This window comes from Orbicella faveolata, unplaced genomic scaffold, assembly GCF_042242905.1.
Source record: "Orbicella faveolata isolate gen_17 unplaced genomic scaffold, um_ofav_v1 contig_24, whole genome shotgun sequence".
Classification (NCBI taxonomy): Eukaryota; Metazoa; Cnidaria; class Anthozoa; order Scleractinia; family Merulinidae; genus Orbicella; species Orbicella faveolata.
In genome coordinates this window covers 9,207,146-9,226,251 of record NW_028301552.1, presented here as the reverse complement: position 1 = coordinate 9,226,251, position 19,106 = coordinate 9,207,146, and the positions used below count along the sequence as shown (strand labels likewise).

The window sequence follows — 19,106 nt, the reverse complement described above, 5'->3', positions numbered from 1 at the left end:
CATTTTGTTAGCGATCAATGAATAGATCGATGTCAAACAAATGCTGGTAGGTTCACTCACTTACCCTTGAACTTTTAAATACCTTTAAATACATTTTGAACTTTTAAATACTTTTAAATACATTTTGCTGAGCATTCCAAAAGATCGAGTAAAGTCGTATGAAATTTATCTGACATTAAAGTTTGGCATTTCAGTTTTAGGCCTAAAATGTAATTATCAACTTGCGAAGTTTCCTGCGTCCTTGTAATTTAAGCTGTGATTACCAAAATAAAACAAATAATAGACCAATCTACTAGTAATGTTTTGGCTAAGTTTTACTCCCCTAGGTTGAAAGGTTTTTTTTTTTTTTTAACCGGTGTTTTATCAGATCCCACTTTAGCCGACAAGACGGGTCACAATAGGGCCATAACTCCAATTCCAGAATTCCAGTGCAAGGAGATACCTATTCAAACAACTCAGAATTTAATCATTTTTGATGTGAATATTAATTAATACCATATCTCTTTGTCACGGTAATTGGGAAGGACTGGGGTTTAAGCTCTTTATGCTAGAGCCAGTTATGTCAGGTTTGTCAGTACAAGGTATGTTTCCGTGGAACAGCTAACATATCAGGCAACGCTTCATACAGCTTGTGTGATAACGGCACAGAGCGGGAAGGCTTTTTGCACTTCGTGCGAGTTGCTAAAACGCTACTTAAACTATTTCGAAAAGTATTTATTAGACTTGGTTACAATTCAGGCGAGACATTAAAAAAATTTATAGCGACATTGGCAATCGTAAGACATCTGCCAGCAGCATTACAAAATAAGTCGCACAAATCTTTCATGGAAGCAACAGTGCAAAAATCTTAGTTATATAAATAGCATTAGAAAAGAAAAGTTCCTTTATAAAGGAACTTGTTTTGGTTTGAAAGTTGCGGCTAGGGTCGGCAGACTAACATTGAAAGCTTTATGGTTCGACAATCATTGTAAAAATTGACAACTGGGTCATAAATTGGTACTGACTAAGAAATGTTGGGGGTAACCCTGCGATGGACTAGCATTCCAACCAAGGTTGACCAGCATCCCAACCAGGAAGGGGGGGGGGGGGGGGGGGTGAAGGAGACAGAAAGGTGGTTGTTGTTGTTGTTGTTGTTGTTGTTGATGTACGACAAATAAAAAGTGGTAATGGCAAAAAAAAATTGTCGTGTTTCATTGTTTGCTAAGCTGTGATGTTTTACCTCAGATTTATTGCACAGCCCAGTCCCCGCGCGCCAAGCTCGTGGCTACTAGGTGTTCAGGATTCAGCAAAAACTGCACCGTCCTGAAGTCAAAATGCATGTCAACAAGGAAAGGCATTGAAGTCAGGCGACTTTTCTCACTAGAGACGGCTTTTAATATTCACGAAAAGGGATTTATAACTCCAAAAATCCCATGAGATTGTAAAAAGTGAAAAATATGAAACATTATATTTCGTGTCTCCAAGCTCTTAATTTGGCGCCAAAACTTGGTCACGCGGGTTTGGCAACCCCCTCTTTGATCACTGTTGCCTGGTAGGATAAAAGTCGTGTCATTTTGAAAAAAATATGCTGTTCCTCGTCAAATTAAACCCAGAATTCTTGATTTAAGGATTAGCAGAGGCCAAAGCAAGTTAGCAATGTCTTTATTTTTTGTTAACTGCGAAGAAAAAGACCATTATCGTGTCGTTTCGGTAGGGTAGCTCGGTTTTGACTGCCGCTTGTACTGCAGGCGCAGCTACCGTTTGCAATTCTCTAGTGCGCAGTTCTCTTTCCTTTCTCAATCCTTCGTAGGATAAAAGAAGGATGGCGGCTGTGTATTTTACCACAACACAATGCGATCCTTACAAACCCCATAAGGTACAAGGAAAGCCATATTTTTGCAATATTTGTCCCTGTGCTAAAGACAGTGTATGCGATGGCACTGTATATGCTAGGTTTGAGCGTTGTTAAAGTTTTAATGCGCTAAGAATTATGGGCAAATGTACCAGTCGCCATCTTTAATTTTCCTTTCGGAGTATTATCTGCAAGAACAAATATTACCTCAATATCCAAAACATATTTAGGTTTCGGGACGATTAAATTAGAAATCGCTTATGTCGCTATGTTGGCTGTTCTTTTTATTACACCACCCAAAAAGAGGCCGAAATAGAAAATTTAAGCTATATGTACAACACGCATTTTGCACATGCAAGCATTTTAAGCTTCGGAAAATTTCAGGGCAAGATTTCCGTATAACCCCACCATTTATTATGCATACAGTGCTTTGTTTAATTACTCAATGGACGAAACAGTAGATTTCCTTTGAGACGCGCTTTGAACGACTACAAAACTTCTAAGTCTCAAGATCTCGGGCACAGGTTTTAATGCCACTGTAACATCGGGTTATCTCATTAAACGTCGAAAAATATCAAATAGAATCGTTTGTCATGGCATGTAGGTAAGGCGAAAAGAGCAGTAAAGGAATGTGCCGAGACAAAGACAAACTCTGACTTTGAGGAGGGTGAGGACGGAAATGAACACCACCCCCACACCCGTATTTTAAACTTTTCCCCGTTGGTTTAAAAAAAATTGCTGGTCAGAAGCGTCTTATGTAACTCTGGAAGCAATGAGAACGAAAACGTCATTTCTATGGAAAGCGTGTTTGACTTTTAATTAATATCTACAGCAATCGTCAAAAGCAATGCAATATGAAACGTACTGTAAAATGGAATCTTGTGAACTTTGGTTCTTTTTACAAAAAAAAAAAAAAGAAAAGATTGGCACCAAACGCTGAGAGCTTTCTGTGTCTTTCGATTAAAATAGCTTGTTCTGAGAACGATTTCACTTTGTTTTAGTCTATGCTGTCTCTGAACTCTTAGATGGATCAAAAAGTTCAGCAAGTTCAGTCAGGTCGTCAGTTTCTGTCGGCTCAGTCTTGACAGGAATCTTGATTGGAGGAAGATCTTTGATCTTGATCTCATTCTTGAACAATTCGCCAATGGGTTTCTATGGAATAGTAACGGACATAGATAAGTAACGTAAGGGTGATACTCATGGCTTTGTGAGCTTATCACTAGCCAGTCGAGCCAGTCGTTTAAGTAACTGTGCTGTGTCCGCATTCAGATCAATTTATCAGTTGAGTGTTTTTGTGGACGAAGGCCCACGAGCAATACTTTCATGTCTTACCGTACCCAACTTCGTGGAGCCGTGGAGCCAGAACCCGTGTCTACTGTCCTGATATCCTGATATCCTGCGATATCAAGTCAGTGACCTGATATGACTACAGTATCGTGCACTTGGGTACGTTAAATACCTAACCGTACCATTTTTGTATGCTTCGGCGGCACATCAGGCTCGTTTGGTCTCGCCTTGGAGGAGGCGTAGTCAAGCCAAAATATCCATAGCGATTCCAAGCGAGCCTGATGTGCCACCGAAACGTACTATTTATCATGCTATACGTGGTGGCGAATGGCTCTAACTTTTAAGTCTGTGGATAAAATCCTAGAGTGTGACTATCCAAATGAAAGATACTGGGTAGTAATTTCGTGCGGTACTAGCTAGTACTGACCGTGCAAAGTGGTTCAAACTTTTTTTATGTTGGTGGACTAAGCCCTAATGAGTGACTATTCAAATAAAAGCTAGCGAGTAGCCCTTTCACGTGGCACTGTTTATTATACTATGTGTGGTGGTTCTAATTTTAAAGTTTGTAGATATACCCCTGTTTGACAATTCATATAAAAGCTATTGAGCTGTACGTCATGTGGTGCTGTTTATTATACTGTCCAAGGTGGTTCTAATTTTTCGTTTGTGGATGGAACTCTAGAGTGTGACCATTCAAATGAAAGCTAATGAGCAGTACATTTACATGTGGTACTGTGTATTATCCTGAACAAGGTGGTCCTAACAGAAAATTGTTAAGTCTGTAAAGTTGCCACCTGACCAAACCCACCGGAAATGATAAGTGAAAATAGAAATAACCAACGGTTAGGAAGTGCGGGCTAGATACTGGGAGTAGCCATCATTTAAAGAACAAACAAAATAACATACCATTTTTATTTGATCAAAACCAGGGCATGATGTGAGAAATTATGGGGTGTCTGGAAAAACCGAATAGCGAATAGCGGATAGTCGCGAATAGCGAATAGCGAATATCCCGAATAGTGCGAATAGTCTCAAATAGTGCGAATAGTGGCGAACGGTCGCGAAAAGTGGTGAATAGTGACAGGAGCCATAATCAGGGACGGAGACCGTAAGCGCGCGCCATTTGTAGTATTGGGGCTGTCCCTATGATATGAGACAATTTTTCTATTTTTAGAGCAAATTGCGCCATCCTGTGCGGCACACGCGCGTACATGCTGCGAGGATTTTTGCGGATGTGGCGCGGGGAAATGGCGTCCGAAATTCCCGAAATGTTTGATGCTTTTGGCCCACAACTCAATACTTTCAGGTCTGTTGGAATTTTGCTTCAGTATTTTCGTCGTAAGCTGCTCCAGTTTGCGTGAAGAAAGACCGTGTCGACTTAAGTTATGTGCCGCTTTATGATATCACTGACCAAGTCAGTGTGTTCCGCTGCTTCTTTTGCAACAGTTCCACATTACTCCACTCTAAGTTTCAAATATGTTGAAGATTAACAGCTTTTCCAAAACACAGCAAAAAACTAGTTGGATATATTTGGATATAGCAGCGTTTCAGGACTTCAAAATTTCCCTCCTCTTGCCCCACGCTTGCGAGGATTTCACCAGTCTATCTCGATCGAACAATAAAAATTTCGCCTGAATTGTAAGCAACGCTTGATGTTTTATCAAGGCCTAATAAGTGACAATAAAGTTTATGTCTGTAGATGCTGCTCAGTTTTGGTTGTGTAAAAATCCAATAAATTGACTGTTGTCGATGAATAAGAGCGCCCGCCGATGCGTGTTTTGTACAGTCAGTAAAACTGATATGACAAATTGGACTTTCCCACTTTCGTGTGGAAACGTACATCGAACTCATGTATCTCTAGTTTTTAAATTCGTTTAAGGTTGATAAATGTTTGAGAACATATTAAAAGCTTATCTGAAAATATGTGAATACAGCAGAAATAATCAACTTTCTTTAATCAACTTGAATAGTCACGGTACTGGAATAAAGATTTCGATTTTGTTGGTAGAGTTATCAAAACTCCTTGTCTATTTTATTTTCGCAGTCTTAAATTTCGCTATGTTAAAGAAACACACATGGTGTTAGTAACCTTTTGGCGTTGGTGAAACTTGTTGCAGCATCTCGGCACAAAAGACACCGAAAGAAATCTTTGTCAAGATTTGTTGACAATTGAAAACATCGACTCGGACTTGAAAGTGCACGCGCTGCACTATGCAAATGAGCTACTTGTACGCGTCAGACTTTCCTTTCAAAAACTTTTGCAAACTCGCCAAACAAACAGAAACAATAAGAAACTATCAAAACAGGGTTTGGATATAATTAAGCATTGTTTGGGAAACTCACAAATTAACTCGATACCAGAGTAAAGAGTTTTCTTACATAGCTTTTCTTTATAGAACAAGCGCAAAAGCTTACGCGTACAACTAGCGCGAGCATTCATTCACAGCACGAAATCGAAGTCATGTTTTCGACCCTGAAAAACTCACCTTTTCCATTAGTTCAGAGCATAAAACTACGTATAAGAACCCTGGTTCTTATTCCCTGCCTTATTCCCTGCCATCGCTGTGAAAAATCTGCAAGAGAATCTCGCAACTCTCACCATTTGATCAAGCAACGTGACAACATCCACGCGAGAGCCCCCGACATGTGCGTGGATCTGCGCGGATATATGACGTCAGGATGGCGCAATTTGCTCTAAAAATAGAAAAATTGTCCCATATCATAGGTGCGCGCGGATCCCAAGACTTACGATCTCCGTCCCCGATTATGGTTCCTGATAGTGACGAATAGTCGTCAATAGTCACCGCTTTAGATCTAATATCCTGCGTTAATCAATTATCCAAATAAGCAACAGAATTTCAGTGAATTTATTACCTTTTCTTCTCCGGACTCAGGCTAGGGCTGTTCATCGCCGACATAAAGAAAACAGAAAACACAAGGATAACCTCACAAAGACGTATTTACTCTTTTGCAGCAGTTAAAACAGAAGAAATCACGTTTAGAAACACCTTTTGTCCTGATAAGCGTATGTGCGTTGTAGCGGGAAAATCCCATCCTACGTTGCTGCGAGGTTGACTGCGAGATACTGAGTACCCTATTTGCTACGATTTGCCACTACTTGCCACTATTTGCACTATTTGAGACTATTCGGACTATTCGCACTACTCGTTATTCGCTGTTCGCGACTATTCGCTATTCGGGTTTTCCAGACACCCGAAATAATGTGTGAATTTGCGTGCAGTAAGGATACACAGAAACAATTGATGCGTACGTCCTTAAGTAAATGTCCAATAAAGTGAATTTATTTAGGATAAATTCATATGCACAAGAAATGTTCAAGATCGCTCAGCCGAAACCAACAGTTGTTCAAAAGAAAGTGAATGATTTGTTTTGACTCCACTGGTATATAATTATTTATGATTGTTTCATGAAGAGTGAATGGCACTGGCAACATCGTCTATATATGACACTGAAAAGCAAAAGGGCGAATTGTGCAATCACTCAAAACGATTTGATTAATGGTAACAAATGTTTAAACCGATGTTTTAAAAAATCTTTTCTACCTAATTTTGAAAGAACAATTTTGAAAGAACAATTCCGTCTGGTACGTGCGTAATTATTCTGTTACACCGGCTTGCAAACAAACGGCTATTTATGAGCTCATTTATGAAACGTATTTCGCGAAAATTCGCCTCAATACGTTTTGAAAAATCGACGCAATATGTTAAGATTTCAGCCCTTCGCAACTGTTTCGTCGTTCGTCTTACAAATTTATTTCTCGCAAGCACCCCTATACCGAAAAGAGATCGCATACTTTTATTACTTAGAAATAAGTTTGGAATTGTTTGGTTGGTTGACGTGGCTGCAAGCGAGAAAATATTCGCGCATATTGTTTTATACGAAAATATCATTTGTAAACAGGAAAAGCTAAATCACTGAAGTCAGTTATCGACAACACTCAGCCAGTTAAACGCATAAAACATTTTTATCTTCTTAAGTTCTTAAAATGCGCTTGTTATTCGCTATTCGTTTATACGTACCTTTGCTAATTCTGGTCGCTATACATGTCGCTGAATCTGGCACGTGTGACAATATGAATGTCTGTTCAGCCATTAAGGATTTGGGAAAGAAATTGGACAACCTTATCGCGCTGGTTACCCCGCCAGGTATAAACTTGGATTGATCGATCTTCATAAGATTTTTTGCTTTCGTTTTTCTTTCTTTTTTCGATAACAAGCGCCTCACATAGGTTTAATTTTCTTGACAGTTGTTCCCGCTTCTTCCTGTAAGGAACTGTATGACAAACACAAGTAAGTTCACAGTTAGAATGTATTTTCACGTTCTACTTCAAAACAATTACTCGGCCACTGACATCCATCAGAGACTTAACAAGACTACAGATGTAATCATGAATTGTTTTAAAATAATGATTTGCTTCCAACCCCTCAAGGATAACTTTCCTTGTAAACCGATATATTTTCACTAACAATAACTTTGTTTGCCAGAACCTGAAACATCTAATTTCCATTCTACAGGTTGCGAGTAAATGGAGATTACGTGCTGCAGACTGACAGTGGAAAGATCCCTGTTTATTGTCACATGACCAGCCACAGTATTAGCGCATGCGGAGGTGGAGGATGGACACTGGTCATGAAAACTGATGGCCATAAGGTATAACAAAGACAAAAATCCTGGTTTATTTACCCTCCCATATAGCAGTTGACAAAATTGAAAGACGTTTTGTGATGGAAAAAATGTCGCGAATGTTTAATTAGGTTGATATGGTTTTGAAAGCCCGTCTTTATTTTTCTTCTTTCCTCTCATGTAGTCAACCTTCCACTACGATTCTCCACTCTGGACCAACAAGAACGAGTTTAACCGCCCGGGTGGCAAGACTGGGTTTGACACACAAGAGACCAAGTTACCGACCTACTGGAGCACACCCTTCTCCAGGATTTGTCTTGGTATGAAGATCGGCCATCGGATTAACTTCATTGTCATCAACAAGCAGGCCAACTCTCTGTACTCCCTAATCGCTGATGGAAAATATCGCTCCATCACATTGGGTCGTAACACGTGGAAGACGCTGATTGGTTCACAGGCCTCGTTACAGTTTTACTGCAACAAAGAAGGACTGAATGCCGTTGGTGACAGCTCTGACCCAACTAAAGCACGAATCGGTATCCTTGGTAACAATCAAAATGACTGCTCTTCTTGTGATTCCAGAATCGGGTTTGGTACAGGAGGGTATTATGATGACTCCAACACGTGTGGAAACGAGGCAACGCGCTCACCAGATAACGGACACAAACACATCAAAGCCATGGGTTATATTTTGGTCCAGTAATGAGAACTCTGTGTGATGCCGTTCTACCAAAAAAGTTAAACAGGCTTAAAACCGTGACAGCTCAGTAGATTAGCACTGAGGATGCGCTTCAACTGAGCGAAAATAATTGTACTGTAGGACAAATAAAATGTGGCGATGGGGGAAAAGATGTCGACGTTCTTTCTTACGAAGTTGCGATGCGGTGATCCCCCTTTTATTGCATCGGGAAGAGCCCAGTCTCCTCACGCTATGCCCGTGGTTACTATGTGCCCACCTAAATCACAGATAACTCCCTAAATAAAGACGTACATTAAAGCCCGGTGGTGAACAGTTCCCTGTTCTCAGTGAAAATCAGTTATCTGCGTAAAAAAAAAAAAAAATTGCTTAATATGGAAAAAAACATTTCAGTTTCGGGAAGCTTTAATTAAAAATCGCTGATGTCGTTATGTTGGTTACCCTTTACTTTGCACCACCCGAACGAGAGGCTAAAGTAACTGCATGTGCAAAATATATGCTAAACAAGGCTTCAGAAATTCTCAGGAATACAGTCCTGAAAAATCGCCAAGAAAAGTCAACGAAAAGAAATATATTCTTATGCGAGTCACATTTTCACTTGAGGCGCTGTTTCAACACTTAGAAATACAAGCTCCCTGATGAGTTGAGAGCGAACAACATAAACAAGCTCGTGACTGATTGTTTACTCTGCTACTCTTCTAACAAGCGACAATTGAATTTCGTATACAGTTGAACATCACACAGCGCAAAAATAAGTTAGAACAGAGGACCTAGTATTAAAAAGACCAATTCATTGATCCTGTTTCAAAATGACTACTTCGATGTATCGAGAACGCCCACGTCTGACACTGGGTCACCTCGCTAAACGACGGAAAATTTCAATAAAATCGTTACTAGGAGAATATAAGAGAGGGGATTACTAGGAGAATATAAGAGAGGGGAAAACAGTAAAAAGGGAGTATGTCAAGAGTGAGCCAAACTCTGATTTTGGGGAGGATGAGAACGGAAAGTGCACACCTCTGTCCCTTCTCCACCCACAGCGTATTTTGAACGTTTTTGCTGGTTTCAAGCTGAAAGCACTAAGAAGAAAACGTCCAACAACTCTATGGAAAGAGTGTTTGACCTTCTTAAATTAATAACCACCGCAATCATCAAAAATAATACAATGAGAACAGAAAAGTCATATTTGAACAACACTAAAGCATGGAAAACATGTTTGACCTTTATTTAACATCTACAGCAATCGTCAAAAACAATGCATTGTGAAACGTACTATGCAATGGACTCTTGTGAACTTTGGTTCTTTTTACAAAAAAAAATTCACACCAAACTCTGAGAGCTTTCTGTGTTTCTTTCAATTAAAATAGCTTGTTCTGAGAACGATTTCACTTTATATTAGTTTATGCTATCTCTGAACTCTTCGATGGATCAAAGAGTTCAGCAAGTCCAGTCAGGTCGTCAGTTCCTGTCGGTTCAGGCTTGACACGAATCTCGATTGGAGGAAGATCTTTGATCTTGATCTCATTCTTGAACAACTCGCCAATGGGTTTCTATGGAATAGTAACGGACATAGATAAGTAACGCCAGGGTGATACACATGGCTTTCTGAGCTAATCACTAACCAGTCGAGCTAGGCGTTTAATTAACTGTGGTGTGTCCGCATTCAGAACAATTTATTCATTGTTTCTGTGGACGAAAGTCCAGTGTATGATCATTCAAGCGAAAGCTAATGACTAGTACTTACATGTGGTACTATTTATTATCCTGAACAAGGTGGTCCTAACAGAAAACTGTTAAGTCTGTAAAGTTGACAAATGACCTAACCCAGCGGCAATAATATGTAAAAATATTTTCTAATAATCCTCACCCCGACAATTCCAGACACCAGTTTCCTGAACTGATCTTTCTTCCTCTTTTCCGGAACCTCTCTTCCTTCGAAACAAGAAGCTTCAAAAGCCTCCAAAAAAGAAACAATAAATAAACAAATATATAAATAAACAAATAAATAAACAAACAAATAAATAAATAAAATCGCGTCAAATTGGTATGCACAGTAAGCAATGGCCGGCCAATGAAATTTAACCCTCACAAGCTCACCCCCTGCACTGAAGTTGAAATACCTTAACTTAATTTCACAAAAGGAAAAGAAGTCCACTACATATCGAATTCTAGTTTTACTGCGCCATAATTACGTCAGCTAACATTTACATGCACGAATTAAGTCAATGGGAAAGGGATGGCATCGAGTCTAACTTTCAAGCATTTTGGACATAAAATGCCCCGTTTTGGGGGTAAGGAAAACGTCTTTTACAGTTTTAGCATGCTTTAAACGAAAGAATTCCGTACAAAACTACCCAAAGTTAATCTCTTGATCATGGAACGAAAGGTTGTACATACATGTAAATCCTCCAGGGAGCAGTTTGTTTGAAGGAGAACTTGTTGGAGAGAAGAGTACTGAGGCCTCTGAAAAGTAAAACAGTTCATGAAAATTAAGTCCGTTTCAAGTGTGTTAGTCCACCGGTAACAGGGTTTAACGCTGCAGTCCACATCGTGAATCAACTAGGAGTACTGCTACTCCCCTGAATGGTTTGTTAGCCCTTCACAGGCTGCCCTTCTGGTCAAACGAGTTAAACTTAGTACAGAGATCTGTCTAACCATGAGATTACAGTACTGTACCTCTACAAATGGACTTACACGCAGAGAATCGTCATATTCGTATTTAGCATAAATCTACTAGCATTCTATCACGACTGCCGTTCTCTGATTGGCTACTCTATATACCCACTATCTCAGTCTACTCTGTGAACAGCGGGTAGCCTAGCAGTGTTTGGTTTTGTCAACGAAGTATCTGTGAAGAGGATTTAGATCAGGTTTTGAACCAGTCGTAGATTTATACTATAACAATTATATTATTCGCTCTCGATTTCTATGCTTCAACTATCGCGCGATAGAAATCTGGAGCTCATAATTAATCTAATTGTTAAGTAGAATTTATAGAGTGGTACGAGCAACATGTAGAGATCTAAATTTCGTTATGTCTTGTACCAGTTTCAGTAAAACGAGGATGATATTGAAGCGAGTCAAAACGGCGGTTAATGGAGTGGGGAGGGGAGGGGGCGTCCCGTCTCCCTATCCCCCCCCCCCCCGCACACCTCTTACTTGACTCACCCTCATAACCTCTCTTCATTGTTGTTTACCTGTAAAAATGCCTACCCTGCAGAGTAACAAGGACTGAGCGTCAACAAAAAGGCACTTACCAGAAGTTCGTACATGTTCTGTCCAGTGTAAGTCAAGTATGTTTCGGTAGAACCTTGGCCATGAACATGGAGACCCTGGAATAAAAGATAAATACAATGATCGAAAACAGTTCTATCGCTTAATTACAATCGCTTGTTAATGAGATTCTGGTGACGGAATATCGAAGGTGACAGAGACTGTGCTTTGCCTCAGTCATCCACACGAAAGTAAGACAAAAATGTTACATCACAATAAGAGCTAAAATATCACACCAGATGACAAAACTTGAGCAAGCACCACTGGACCATTAGATTCACTTATTCCAACAAGATATGATATATCACCCAATCTTATAAACGTAATATATCTAACAGGAAAGACCGTGTTTGACCACATTACCAGACACCTAGAAGAGAGTTGAAAAGACAACGGGTAGAGGAGCGTTTTTGACGAACTTCCAGGTGTATCGAAATGTGGTCAAACACCGTCTTTCGTGTTTGATATGTTACATTCAAGTACAGAGTTTCAAAAATAGAGACGGCATCTTCAGAAACAAAAACAGCCCTAACCTTCAAGACCTGAGAGAACAACTGATCCACGACGGTGTCTGCAATCCTGGACCCAGCCTCCTTACATATCATCACAATCTATAAAGACAATCAATGTAATCACTAGACTGATTTCCTATCCTCTTGGCCTTCTGATTCAATTGCCTAGTAGTCATGTAAGAACTAGTAGTGGCACAGGGTGGTACTAATGCGTTCACAGTGTCTTTGTGCCTTACTCCACCCAGGGGTATAAATGGGTAATGGTGAATTTAATGCGAAGGGTAACCCTGCAATGGACTAGAATCCCATCCAGGGAGGGGGGGGGGGAAATACTCCTAGTCGCTAAATACTTCGGAATCCTGGAAAAACGCCGTTCTGATGGACCACCAAACTCGAACGCACTTAACCTAATTTCTCTACGAATGCCCGTAACTGCGCTCCCGAAGAAAGTGTGAGAACTTCTGAAGTATGTTCTTACTTTCAGTTAGTCTTCATTCTATGTTCGTAATGTCCTCATTAGTGTGTTCACCATTAATTGTATTCACATTATACCTTATATTATTATACATTATACATTGTTTGTCTTGGGACGAATTTGCACTTTTGCCGCTTTTTTGCACACGCTAAACAGACAACCACGCTCGAATACAACGTCATTTTCCCCCACCCCCCCCCCCCCCACCCCACCTACAATGCTGAACACTGCAACCTGCAATTTTTCCGAGTTTCAACATTGTCTATAGAGGGGGAGGGAGAAACAGCAGTGATTTTCAAAATGATAGCAGTACGTTTGCAAACTTCTGAGGTGGAATAAGATAATTCGTTGCATTAAGTCAGTGTCCCACGGACTTTTCTCCGCCATTGTAGGTTCTAATGCTTCGAGTACAGCAAACAAGAGAACAGAGAATCAGTGCACACCTCCTTGATGAAAGACATTGCAAGTCGTGTAGCTTTATGGCAAACAGTTGAATCTGGCCACGTCATACAGGCGAAAACAGTACACAGCATCTGCATGTTCGCACTCTGAAATTCAGAACTACACATATTAGTTCTAAACCCAAGTCAAGTTCTGTTAACAATTGGCCTCAGTTGGTCCTGCATTGCAAATGGTAAGCAACTGTAAACTGATACAAACAAATTTTTCACTAAACTTTCGCAAATTTGGAGTGTTTGTTTAACATTGTTTTACTGAACAAGCCGCGGTGTTTTTTGCGAAATAAAATTTTGGCGATTTTTTGAAGCGAAAATGTGAAAGTTTCGAGTAACAAGGTAGTTCAGACCAACAGAGGACACCCAATAAGAGTCAGATACCACAGTAAAACCAACTAAACAGAACCAGTCTTCTTTTGTTAAAATGGCTTTTATTCTCACCTCTGTTCTTAGAAGAAGCAAACCCAGGGATCCCAATCTGGCATTGTACGGATCCAAACCTACACACGGCATTTTGAGTTATGTTAGCCACGTAAAAAAAACCTTAAAATTGAAAGACACTTGAAAATAGTAGCTTACTAAGATAGAAAAACACCAAAGAGATAATAAAAAACCATAAAGGAACAAGGATGGTTAAAGATGGAGAAGATTAACACGGATTACCGACGGCCAATTTGATGATACGCAAACCGTGACGTAGCAACAACGCCATGATTCTCTATCCTCTAATATCGTACCCAGATCTTTTTTTACTCTGGATGAGTGAGGAGACCTGGATACAGGTTATCTTCCAGCTGGAGCGAGTCAACGAACATACTTATGTTTTCAGTGGTAAAATCTTTCATTGCAATCATTTAATACAATTAGTACATGTGATGATCAATGCCTCGACCTGGAAAAACTGATGTAGTGATTAAACCCTCTTTTTCGGACGACTGCCAAGAAATTATTGAATGTTTAGTCCGAAGGATTTACCTGAAAGTACACACTAGCTACGCAATGCTCTCTCGTGGTATACCATGGAATATCCCACAAGCCACTTGTATTTTCTCGGTATAAACTCTCACATAAAGGCCCGTGTCTATACCTAGAAATACAAGTGACAAGTGGGATATTCCATGGTATACCACGAGAAAGTGTTGAATAACTATTTTATACCATGCCATAGAAAATATAGAGGCCAATACAATTCATGCACAGCGCACGATGGGAAAGTTGGGTGTAATACCGACCAGTGTACAACGGCTTCCTTGTATTCTGATTGGCTGTATTTTCTATGCTATGGTATAAACCGAGTCATGAAAAGCTGAATTGGATAATGCAATTCGAGAGTTTTTATTGGCTTAGCCACCATGGGTTATGAATCATTATACCATGCTCTACAAATATGGTAAGCGTACGAGTGATTTTTGAGGCGTTTTTATGTTCACTTTAGTTTAGTTTTCTATATTTTGGAGGCGCTGTTAATGAAACAATTATTCCACTCGCGCTTGTTGGATATGTGATGATTATAGCCAACTAGGTGCTTAACGCGCCTCGCTATCTATCTACCATCTCATATCGAACGCGCGGTCATGAAATAATTGTTAAGTATACCACGAGAAAGTGTTGCATAACTATTTGATACCCAATGCAGCGCACGATAAGAAGGTTGGGTGAAATACCATCGAGTACGCAAGGGTTTTCCTGTATTCTGATTGCGGGGGCGTAGCCAGGATTTTTCAAAGGGGGCGAGGGGGGGGGGGGAGGGTGCGGTCACACTGTGTCAAAGTGAGGGTACTCCCCAGATTGTCATGTTGTTTTCGCCACCCGTTGTAGGTTGTTTGCTCAAAAAAAAGGCTTACAAAAAGGGGGGTAACGGCCACTCTAAGACCCATCCCCTAGCTACGCCCTGGATTGGCTACATGTTACAAATCGAGATATTTAACACTGGTTAATTATTAGAAATAACCTGTGGATCACAAGGTACCTTTCATTTCATCCTCTTCAGTGACCTCCATTCTTGTTGCTGACTGGTTATCCTTGTTCACAATACACGCCAAAGCTGAAATTATTTTACAAAATAACAGAAATCATACATAGCTGGAACTCAGACCTTCCTAAGAGTAGAATAGGTCGGTCGATGATGCGCCGCCACAACAGCGGATCTCACCTCAGCGGCCGGGGCCGCCTTCACTTTCATTGCGCCTCGGATAGGATAGGGGAGCAGGGATGGCGCAGTAGTGAGAGCGCTCGCCTCCAACCAATGTGGCCCGGGTTCGATTCCGGCCCGGTGTCATATATGGGTTGAGTTTGTTGTTGGTTCTCGCCTTGACTCGAGGGTTTTACTCCGGGTTCTGCGTTTTTCCTCCCTCCGCAAAAACCAACACTCCAAATTCCAATTCGACCAGGATAGAGGACCTGCATGAAAACCATCTAAGGCTGATGTGGCTTCCTCTCTGAATATTGATAATTTGACGTTCGGCGTGAACAAATCCGCCGCCAAAGTTTACTAAAGGACTGAGTGGTCCATAAAAGGAAATCTTGTCTTGGTTCTTTAGTATTAAGAACCTTTAAATCAGAGTACGAGGGCGAAATCGAAGACAAGTATGACTTTTCTAACCTAATGCTTATGAGTTCGATTATTGCATTTCAGAGCAATCTCGAACTGACAGTCCCCTGTTTAACCGGTCCGAAACAGGGAGGAGTGAGGTTCTGGTAACCTAAATAGATTTAAATTGAACTTGATCTCGTGTTCATACTGCTAGAAAGCAGAGGTCCCTATTAGAAGAACTGCAAAGCAAATAACTTACTGAAAACATCCAAGTAGTCTTTACTGATAATAGAAACCAGTTGATCTTCAATGATCTCTTTAGATTCCATATTATCCTCCTCATTTACTGCTTCCGTGCTGTTGATTTAAAGAAGCTCATTACTCAGTACAATTTCCCACTACCTTTGAATTTGAAAAGGTCCAGCTAAATAAAATCTTGCTACGTTCTTCTCGAGAGTAACTATACTGTCTGATTTTCAGACACCTCAAATTTTGCTTTGGGAAGAGTATGGTCTCTGTACCTTCCTTTAACTTCTTACACCCACGAAATTGTAAGCCAGCCCCGATAGATTGTAAGCTCATGCCAGTAGGCACGCGTTTTGATATAAGGGAGGGGGAGAAAGGTGCGTGAGAAAACTACTGGCGCGATTTGGAGAGCGCCATAGCTGGGAGCTTCTCGGGGTATTGCCCTCCGGGAATTTTGAAAAATGACAAGGTTGTCCGAGACCGGATTTCGTGCGTTATGAAGGCAGCTCGATAGGAAACTTGCTGCTAGCATTTGAATGATTTTTAAGTTAACGTTAACTGGAACCCAAGAAAGGCCTTATCAGTACAATTCTGAATATATCTTGACATAAAAACCACAGTGCTTGCAAAATTCTTCAGGTGATAATTACCTCTCGGCTTGATGTTTTCTGACTATCTGCCACTGTTCTTCAAGGTGCTAGAAAATGAGAAGTGGCAAAAAACATTACTCTGATATTATCAACACTACCACTGTGTTAGCACTCTGACGGGTAGGTAAGGGCTCAAGCAAATTGTCGATGTGCACCAAGTCTAAAAACATTTCTTGGCTGAAATAATAGGAAGTTTTAGCAACGACGACAGCGACGCCAAGGGCGACGCCTAGTCAAAAAGGGATTTATGTTTTACCTTCGAAATTCGCCATTATCTGGATCTGTTCACTTCGCCGACCGGTCTAAAAACCTGATCAAACTCAATACACAATGGCAGCAATCAATTCCACACACACAAAAAAACGAAAAATTAGCCATCGTGGCCGAGTTCTTCGAAATACGCAGAACTTGATCATTTCACGTTGTTGCTGTGCAAAGGACGGCTAAGAAGTGTACGTGTACAAGGATTTAAAACGCTCTTTAGTCTTTAAACCTTTTGTTTAGGCCCCGTCCACAATATGCCGGAAAAAATTGTTTTTTTTGAAAACAGTGTTTTCTCTGAAAATGCATCAAATGTTTTCCGTTCACACTTTGCCGGAGAAATTTGAAAACGCAACAACCAACGGTCATTTTGGAAGCCTAGAAATGGGCCTTGATCAATCATAGGCGTTGTGGACCATTTTACCACCGTTTTTGCACCAAAACTGATAACGTTGTTTTTCGATTTGCGACGTCGGAATGTCGTCGATATTTAAACCTGACCATTGTGCGGAAAGGGCTAGCCTAGCACTACCATCAGCTTATCAAGAATATCTGATGACATTTAAATTGATGACGTCAAAAGTGGTACAAAGAGCACGACCATTAATTACGCGTATGCGTAGTTGGCATTCAAGGGGTTCAAAGCTTCGTTTTCAGAAAGTTTTCCGTCCACACTAAAACGCAAAGCCGGCGTTTTCAAATTTCTCCGGTTTGAAAAGCGTTTTCGAAAAGCTCAGTTTTCGAAACGGATTAGTGTGGACGGTAGGCCTAACCGTAGAAAAAAAATTAAAGCTGCGTTTACAAATTTCTCCGGCGTAGTGTGGACTAAGAGACGTTCTCGTTGTCGCTACCGTCCTGGTTTGGTTAAAGAAGCACCCTACAATTTCCAGAAGAAGCGAGTAAAGTTACAATGAGATGAACAACGAACCAAAACAAAAAAACAAACAAACATAAGACGACAATTTCTCTCTTCGCTCGATGTGGATACCATACCTGAAGCATGAATGAGAAGAATGGAGACAAGACAGGTATCATTACATCTTGATAGTCACACTCGGGGCAGTGCAGGATAAACAACTTTAAAAAATTACCTGAGCTATGTCAAGGAAATCAAGGACACACAGAAAGACAAGCATAACATAAACATAAATAAGTATCAGAACTTTTAACCTGTTCTGTCAAACACATATCCAGTTTTTTTTTTTTTTTTTTTTTTTACTTTATTTTTTTTACATGGTCCTAGGTTCTAATGACCAGTAAATAAAAAAAAACTTTTTTAACAGCATTGTGGATGTATTGGTGGTGTGGCCCAGTGGTTAGGCTGCAGGATTTGTACAAACCGTTTCACCCTTCACTCAAATAACACGTGATTTATATTCCACGTACCCCTGATGAGATACAATTTTCCGATCGTATACGGACCGAAAACTGTCTTTTACGATCTGTCAAACTGTTACGGATCGAGAACCGTATATCAGTCGGTGTAAATTGGACTTGTTGAAGTTCAAAGGATACGCACAACAAACCTCAGTCTATAGTTTGGAACATACTGTAGAGACTTGATGACATTGTCCGCGAGAAGACGCGACAAGTCAGGAATACTGTAGAAATCATGGCTAAGACAAGACGCTGAATACCCCAGTGCATGGTAACTAAATTAGAGATAAAATCCAACGTAAATCAGATCACAGATGTTTCAAGAGTTCTTGTGATGAGTCCCTTGTTAATGACTAATTTCTCAAACTTATGAATAATTCATCAAGTTTAAACAAAAGAAATCATGACCGTGAGAGTGTTTGGATCTCTGATCTTGGATAGCATAGATTTTCACGATTTTAATTTTCCGTTTTCTCCTTAGTTTTAGTTTCGATTGAGAAGATATATCAAACACTCAAGACAGTGTTTGACCACATTTCCAAACACCTCGACTTTCGTCAAAAATATTCCGCTGCGCATCGTATTTTCAACTCTCTTCTCGGTGTTTGGAATTGTGGTCAAACATGACCTTGCGTGTTTGATATATTAAGTTATAGTACGTAACTCAAATTTTTGGTGGTGGGGTGCTGGACATTTCTTGCGACTCTTACCCATTTCAGACCAAAATATGTGATTTTCGTAACCCTCATTCAGCCTTAACCCGAACACTGATAGCCAATTTACCTCTAAAATTAGTAAGTCTTTAAGGCTCGGCTAATCAGGAATGGCTGAAGCATTTGCATAACTTCAATTTCCTCGAGTTTTA

At 40.3% G+C, this 19,106-nt stretch overlaps 2 protein-coding genes across 4 annotated transcripts in view; one reads left to right on the top strand and one right to left on the bottom strand.

Moving 5' to 3' along the window:
- Positions 1 to 2,621: 2,621 nt before the first annotated feature.
- The window catches only part of LOC110052655 (exportin-5-like), a 32,933-nt gene continuing 16,448 nt past the window's right edge, over positions 2,622 to 19,106 (bottom strand). For 2 of the 3 annotated variants that reach the window (XM_089292009.1, XM_089292011.1), the window contains exons 27-38: positions 18,380 to 18,516; positions 17,858 to 17,955; positions 16,604 to 16,650; positions 15,967 to 16,064; positions 15,144 to 15,218; positions 13,616 to 13,674; positions 13,163 to 13,267; positions 12,266 to 12,343; positions 11,717 to 11,791; positions 10,857 to 10,922; positions 10,327 to 10,416; positions 9,662 to 10,009 (exon numbers count right to left, since the gene is read on the bottom strand). In XM_089292009.1, coding sequence (XP_089148135.1) covers positions 9,860 to 10,009; positions 10,327 to 10,416; positions 10,857 to 10,922; positions 11,717 to 11,791; positions 12,266 to 12,343; positions 13,163 to 13,267; positions 13,616 to 13,674; positions 15,144 to 15,218; positions 15,967 to 16,064; positions 16,604 to 16,650; positions 17,858 to 17,955; positions 18,380 to 18,516 — 1,078 coding nt within the window. In that variant the 3' untranslated portion in view covers positions 9,662 to 9,859. Of the gene's footprint in view, positions 2,984 to 9,661; positions 10,010 to 10,326; positions 10,417 to 10,856; positions 10,923 to 11,716; positions 11,792 to 12,265; positions 12,344 to 13,162; positions 13,268 to 13,615; positions 13,675 to 15,143; positions 15,219 to 15,966; positions 16,065 to 16,603; positions 16,651 to 17,857; positions 17,956 to 18,379; positions 18,517 to 19,106 lie in introns of those variants that run through there. The other variant, XM_089292010.1, reaches the window with a different exon arrangement.
- LOC110052662 (putative skeletal organic matrix protein 5) lies at positions 6,890 to 8,888 on the top strand. The gene is made up of 4 exons (XM_020758807.2): positions 6,890 to 7,284; positions 7,386 to 7,428; positions 7,654 to 7,789; positions 7,947 to 8,888. The coding sequence occupies exons 1-4, from the start codon at positions 7,125 to 7,127 to the stop codon at positions 8,463 to 8,465; spliced, it is 858 nt and encodes a 285-aa protein (XP_020614466.1). The 5' UTR covers positions 6,890 to 7,124; the 3' UTR covers positions 8,466 to 8,888.

What these genes read in the sequence shown, in the direction of transcription:
- LOC110052662 (XM_020758807.2), top strand. Translation starts at nt 7,125, where the DNA reads ATGCGCTTGTTATTCGCTATTCGTTTATACGTACCTTTGCTAATTCTG. An exon ending in CGCGCTGGTTACCCCGCCAG is followed by an intron (nt 7,285 to 7,385) that starts GTATAAACTTGG and finishes TTTTCTTGACAG; the next exon opens with TTGTTCCCGCTTCTTCCTGT. An exon ending in TGAAAACTGATGGCCATAAG is followed by an intron (nt 7,790 to 7,946) that starts GTATAACAAAGA and finishes CCTCTCATGTAG; the next exon opens with TCAACCTTCCACTACGATTC.